The 7,249-nt window shown below is 29.5% G+C and overlaps 1 protein-coding gene across 1 annotated transcript; it reads left to right on the top strand.

Annotated features, from left to right (window-relative positions):
* Positions 1 to 871: 871 nt before the first annotated feature.
* Positions 872 to 6,105, top strand: Phum_PHUM397580 (leucyl-tRNA synthetase, putative; the record flags this gene model as incomplete). Its single annotated transcript, XM_002428665.1, has 15 exons — positions 872 to 901; positions 1,342 to 1,764; positions 1,832 to 1,993; positions 2,120 to 2,364; positions 2,455 to 2,846; positions 2,933 to 3,251; positions 3,361 to 3,548; positions 3,652 to 3,918; positions 4,026 to 4,147; positions 4,223 to 4,470; positions 4,571 to 4,806; positions 4,873 to 5,123; positions 5,210 to 5,422; positions 5,507 to 5,747; positions 5,831 to 6,105. The coding sequence occupies 15 exons, from the start codon at positions 872 to 874 to the stop codon at positions 6,103 to 6,105; spliced, it is 3,612 nt and encodes a 1,203-aa protein (XP_002428710.1).
* Positions 6,106 to 7,249: the final 1,144 nt, after the last annotated feature.

Raw genomic sequence — 7,249 nt, 5'->3', positions numbered from 1 at the left:
TAAATTGATTTCCTTTACTTAATATTTCTTTTTATACTAATTAAATTTATAATTAAATACATTATGGTTCAATTAATTTTTTTTTTTTTGGCTTAATATTTAATTTTTTTAAAATAAATTTAATGAATGATCGAATGAATGAATGACTTAGCATTTTTTGTAAATTATTTATTCATTTATATAGAAAACTTACTCTGTTACTGGTAAATATGTCGTTATCATCAGTTTCTAAAATTAATGATAATATCAAAATTCCTGATAACAGTTCCCATCTGAATAGCATTTCATTATGAACATAACTTACATACTGTAATATCTGAAAGTGTGATACTCATTACTAACATAATCACACCGATTATAAGAATTTTAAAATTTCTCGATAATAATAATACTTATTTTACAAATATAATCATTGCTATGATATCTACTAAAAATAAAATTAAAAAATATGTTTAAAATATAAATATTTCATCTGACATGTTTACACCAATGTTATTCAGTACAGAGAGAATTATGTACATCAATCAATGCTTAATAATATTTATGAAAAAAAAAAAAAAAATCAAACAATAAATATTTATAATTTTAATGAATAAGAAGGTTAAACGACAACTTTTGAAGGGAAAAAGAAATTAAATCAAGACGAAAATACGACTTGGAATAAAATATTTGTATTTAAAACACATACATTTTAAATGTGTTTAATCACTTCCGCAAAAATTGGAAAGTTTAGTTAAAAAAATATTTGTTGGTAAATAATTATAAAACTATTCGTTGTTTATCATTAAATATAGTTTGATAGAAAAACAATAAAGTTTACTTACTTCCTGGTTAAATTATAAAGTAAAATAAATGCACAAGAAATAACGAAATGCAACAAGAACTAAAATTTATGTCAAGGGTGAAATCATAGAGTATTTAATTTACCGATATATCGTAAAAAATCGCCGGTATCGTCACAATCGATATAATCGCAATTTTTAGTCTGTGCCTAACTGAGTACTATAGAACTTTGAACTTTTTATTTTAAAAAAGATAATTTTTGAATTAACGACATTTCTTATTAATCTGCCATATGAACGATTCGTTTTTTACTACTTTAAGCAATGGTACGTTTCATAATTTTAAAATTAACTTGCAATTTATTTCATTTTTTTACTTTTTTAATGTCCACGTTGACTTTTTTTTTCAACTTCAAAAACTTTACAATATTATGTAATTTTAAAAAACGTGACTACATTCTTGTAACAAGCGCCAACTTTTTTTCTCTTCATATCAGTTTTGTTAATTAAATGTATTTTCAATTGAAATTTAGACAATTAAAAGCGTTTTTCCTTACAGTCTGGTGGAATTGAAAGAAAAGCAACTTTTAAAGTTGATTACCTTAAGGAAATAGAAGAACAAGTTCAAAAACAATGGGATGAAAAAAAAATTTTCGAAATTAATGCTCCCACTGAAAATGAAGAAATTCCCCAAAAGTTTCTCACAACTTTTCCTTTTCCATACATGAATGGACGGTTACATTTAGGGCACACATTTACACTGTCAAAATGTGAGTTTGCAGTAAGATTTCACAGGCTTAAAGGCAAAAAAGTATTATTTCCTTTTGGATTTCATTGTACTGGAATGCCAATTAAAGCCTGTGCAGATAAATTAAAAAGAGAATTAGAAGAATTTGGCTATCCACCTGATTTTCCCAAATCGGAGGAGCCTGTTTTAGATGAAGTATCAGATGCTCCCAAGGATAAAAGTAAAGGAAAAAAGGTATTCAAATAATTTTTACGTCTTAGAACTTCTATTCTTGAATTCTAAATTAAAATTTTTATTATAGAGCAAAGCAATGGCCAAATCTGTTGGTGCTAAATATCAATGGCAAATTATGCAATCATTAGGTTTATCAGATGATGAAATCAAAAATTTTGCAGAAGCCGAGTATTGGTTAGATTATTTTCCCGAGTTGGCTGTAAAGGATCTAAAAAGAATCGGACTCCATGTAAGAATTTTGTATTTCTAATAATATATTTTACTCAATTCTTCTTAATTTTAAAATTTTAAAACCAATTTAAAACTTAAATTATGAGTTGGTAATTGAAATTTTTATTTTATGAAATGTAAATAGGTTGATTGGAGACGAACTTTCATAACTACAGATGCAAATCCTTTTTTTGACTCATTCGTTCGATGGTCTTTAATAAAATTAAAAAACCAAAATAGGGTTATGTTTGGAAAAAGATATACAATTTTTTCACCTAAAGATAATCAACCATGCATGGATCATGATCGAAGTAAGGGAGAAGGAGCAGGTCCTCAGGAATATACTTTAATTAAAATGAAAGTAACTTCGGTGCTACCTCCTAAACTAGAGTAAGTTTATTAGCATATAATTTCATTAAAAAAATATTTTATGAAAATCCTCATATTAATATTTTATCTAATAATTTAATTCAATTTTAGAATGTTCAAAAATAAACCTGTTTTTTTGGTGGCAGCAACATTAAGACCGGAAACAATGTATGGGCAAACAAATTGTTGGGTTAGACCCGATATGAAATATATAGCTTTCGAAACGGAACAAAAGGAAATTTTTATATGTACACATCGTGCTGCTAGAAACATGTCTTATCAAGGCATCACTCAGCAAGAAGGGAATGTTAAAATATTAGCAGAAATTTTAGGAGAAGATATACTTGGACTCGCTCTTTCAGCTCCCCTTAGTGTTAATAAAACAATATACACTCTTCCAATGCTTACCATTAAAGAAGATAAAGGCACAGGAGTTGTGACGTCTGTTCCATCAGATTCACCTGATGATTATGCAGCTCTTGTAGATCTCAAAAAAAAACCAGGTACGACATCCAAAAAAAAAAATAAGTCTTTTGATCAAAATTAATTTATTAGTATAACTGATTTACCTGTTTGTGAAACGTTGCAGCGTTGAGAGAAAAATACAACATCAAAGATGAAATGGTTATGAATTATGATCCGGTTCCAATTATCGAAATTCCCGAATTCGGTTCACTCTGCGCTCCTACAGTGTATGAAAAACTTAAAATACAATCGCAAAACGATAGGGAAAAATTACAAGAAGCCAAGGAATTGGTGTACCTGAAGGGTTTTTACGATGGTGTTATGCTCGTCGGAGAATACAAGGGTGAAAAAGTTCAAAATGTAAAAAAATTACTTCAAAAACAATTGGTAGACAAGAAGGAAGGTTTAATTTATTACGAACCTGAAAAAACTATTATTTCAAGGTACGGAAATGGAAATAATTGCTGAAATTTTGCTGCTCCTTATTATTGTATGTACCTTAAAGTAAAAACTTTTTACAAAGTCATTTTTAATATTTTTTTTTTTTTTTAGATCTGGTGATGAATGTGTTGTTGCTTTATGCGATCAGTGGTATTTGGATTACGGTAATCCAAAATGGAAAGAATTAACAGTTAAAGCTCTCGATAAAGTAAACACTTTTCACGAAGAAGTTAGAAAAAATTTGCTCGTCACAATCGATTGGTTACGAGAGCACGCATGTTCTAGAAAATACGGTTTAGGTTTGTTTTCATGCAAAACAAAATCCATAAAATTTTCTTTTCGTTTCGTAAACTAAGTTAAAACGAGGAAAAGGTATCCAATTTTTTTTTTTTTTTTTTGTAGGTTCCAAGTTACCGTGGGATGAAAATTGGCTCATAGAATCATTATCGGATTCCACAATTTATAACGCTTATTACACCATCGCTCATTTTCTCCAGGGAAATACATTCAAGGGTGATAAACCGAACGTTTTTAATATCCAGGCAAAAGATATGACGCCTGAAGTTTGGGAATATATATTTGTGAAAGACGCTCCAGAGCCCAAAACGAAAATTCCATTAGAATCTCTTAAAGTAATAATTTTTTTTTTTTTTTCTTTCTACGTTGTTTGTAAACAAAATTATTAATTTTTTTTTTTTTTTCTGTTTTTAACTCGAAAAAAATGAAAAGGGAATTTCAATATTGGTATCCGGTCGACGTGAGGGGTTCCGGTAAAGATTTAATTCAAAATCATTTATCGTATTTTCTTTTCAATCACACGTCAATATGGATAAACGAACCGGATAAATGGCCGAAAGGTATTCGCGCAAACGGTCATTTAATGTTGAATTCAATGAAAGTAAGTAAAGGTAAATTTGTCGGGAGGGGTTGGCGAGGGGTTAGAAATTTAATTTCTCTACTTTTTATTAACCAGATGTCAAAATCCGAAGGGAATTTTTTGACTCTGTCCGAAGCTGTCGATAAATTTAGCGCTGACGGTATGAGATTATCATTGGCGGATGCGGGAGATTCGATAGAAGATGCCAATTTCGTCGAAACTATGGCCGATGCCGCCATATTACGTTTGTATAATTTTATCGAATGGGTTAAAGAAGTTTTAAAACCGGAAAGCAATTTGAGAACGGATTCGCTCGAAACGTTCAACGATAAAGTTTTCAAAAGGTAATTTTTTTTTTTTTTCGGGTTATTTTGCGACGCCGCCATTGACGTTTCTCAATGCAGACATCCATGATTTTTTTTTTTTTTTTTTTTTTTCTTTCAGCGAAATAAATCTTAAAATAAAAGAATCGGAAAAATTTTACGAAAACATGATGTTTAAAGAAGCTTTAAAAGTTGGATTTTTCGAATTACAAGCCGCGAGAGACAAATACAGAGAATTGAGTCTCGATGGAATGAATCGAAATTTGATTTTGAGATTTATCGAAGTTCAAGCTTTGTTATTATCACCCATTTGTCCTCACGTCAGCGAATTCGTTTGGTCTTTATTAGGAAAAGTGAGTCGGATTGTTTACAACGTGTTTATTCTTTCTTTCTTTCTTCAATAAAAATTTTCATTACAGGAAGGTTCGATAATGGAAGCCAAATGGCCCGAGTACGGATGGATCGATGAGGGAGCCGTCAAAGCTTCCGAATATTTTATCGAAGCCGCTCATTCTTTACGTCTTCACTTGAAAAATTATATGACTCCGAGAAAGGGGAAAAAGGGAGAAACGAGTGGTACGATTGAAAAACCGACTCACGCTTTTATTTGGGTCGCAAAAAGTTTGCCACCCTGGCAATCAACGGTCGTCACGTGTTTAAAAGAATTACATCAAGTTAGTATCGGTGGAATCGATCGGATGTCGGAAATTTTTTTTTTTTAATTATTATAATTAATTTTGTATTTTGTACATTTTATAAGAAATCCGGCGTTTTACCAGAGAACAAATTAGTTGCGGCGGAATTGAATTCGAAACCCGAATTGAAAAAATACGGGAAAAAATTGATGCCATTCGTGCAAGCGACGAGGGAAAAAGTTGAAAAAATCGGTTTCGCTGCCTACAACCTGACATTAGATTTTTCGGAAATGGCCGCATTAGAAGAAAATAAAGAATATTTAAAACAAACATTAGAGGTTTTTTTCTTTTTTTTAATTATTTAATTTTTAGTTTTCCTCGTTTGATCCGGAAAATTATAATTTGTTATTACGTTTCATTAGCTCGAAGACATTGAATTTTGGTACTCGGAAGAAACCGGGCCGGAAAATCTTAGAGACGAATGTTGTCCGGGAAAACCACACATTGCATTCACGAAGGGAGTCACGTTACATTTAGACAATCCTCAACCTCATTCCGGTTTTTATTCGAGAAATCTTTTGATTCAAGATGGAGACACGGTTGAGTCCGTCATAGAGAAATTAAAAATTACATTTAAAACGCTCGGAGATCAAGTCATCAATCGTAAGTTATTTAAAAAATTAAATTTTCTGTTTTTTTTTTTTTTTTTTTGGAAAATTTAAAAAATTGAATTTTTTGTTTTTCAGAACCGAATGACATTCAACTGTGGAGGTATAACGATCATTTATTAGGTCCGAGAACGATGCCGTCATTCGGAAAAGCAACGGATGGGAAAACTTTGGTGTCGGAAAATTCAATTTTTCACTGTTCATTCGATGATAAAAAATTATTTTTAGTAGATGAAAACGGATCTAAAATTCCAATCGGTAACACTTTGATTTACATAACGAACGATCCACCGCCGAAACCGAAACATTTCCCACCCGGAGATTCATTTTCCAATATAACTCAAACCGTATAAAATGTTAGTGAAAATTATTTATTAAAAATTAATTATATGGTTGTGACCAGAAGCACAAATTAGGAAGGAGGGGTAGGGAGGGGAGGGGAGGAGAGGAGTTGAGGGAAGCGATCGAATTCGAGAATGGTTTTAAGTAATTTATTTAATTTCTTTTTGAAATATTTTTGTCACAAAATGTCTACGGAATTTTTTTAAAAAAAAAGAAATTTAAATTTTTTAAAATTTTTGTTTTGTTTTTTTTTTAATGTAAATCTCCAAACTGTTTTATTTAATAAAATATACAACATTAAATTAAAAAATTATTACTTATAAATTAATAAATTATTAAATTATACTAATTAAATTATTACTAATTATCACGCGTCGTCGTGAATAATAATAACAATAATAATTTTTTTAATTATTAACTTTATATTTTTTTTAAAATTTATTACGCGGGTTATTTATTAATTAAAAATCGAATTTATGTATTTTAATTATCGGTCACGGTTTTATTAACCGAATTCCAAAAAAAAAAATTTTTCCGTCGTGGCAGTAGAGTAATAATAATAATAATTATCGACGAATTTCGGAATGTTTAATATTTTTTTTTATATTATTAATTGAATTCTTTTTTTCTACCACTACCACTATTATTATTATTATTATTATTATTATTATTATTATTATTATTTTTATTTTTATTATCGTACGTGGCAAGTCACTACTGGACTCCTTAATAAAATTTTTCCAGCATTCGTTCCAGGTTTTTTCAATTGGATTAATTTTTAAAATGGACAAATAAACGCGACGAATCCTTTTTTTTCGTACAACTCGGAGGTTTTTTTTATTTAAAACGCGACTTTATTTAATCATTATTATTATTATTATTTTACAATGTCGTGGGGCACGCGGGGGGAGAGGGAAGGGAATCCAAGAACGAAAAAGTTTTTCTAGGTACTAAAAAAATAGAATTAAATTGTAAAATGAATTAAATGAATGAATCGATCACTGATAACGTTTAAGAATGACAAATTCGTTCGTTATCAATGATAATTAATGAATAAACTTATCAATGACAAACATTGATAATGTTATCAAACATAAAGTACTCACACGCGCCGTTTATATATATATATATATATATATATATATATACTATATT

This window comes from Pediculus humanus, genomic scaffold (genome assembly GCF_000006295.1).
Source record: "Pediculus humanus corporis 1103172107904 genomic scaffold, whole genome shotgun sequence".
Taxonomy (NCBI): Eukaryota; Metazoa; Arthropoda; class Insecta; order Psocodea; family Pediculidae; genus Pediculus; species Pediculus humanus.
The sequence above is the reverse complement of the archived record's forward strand: the minus strand, read 5'-3'. Positions and strand labels throughout refer to the sequence as shown.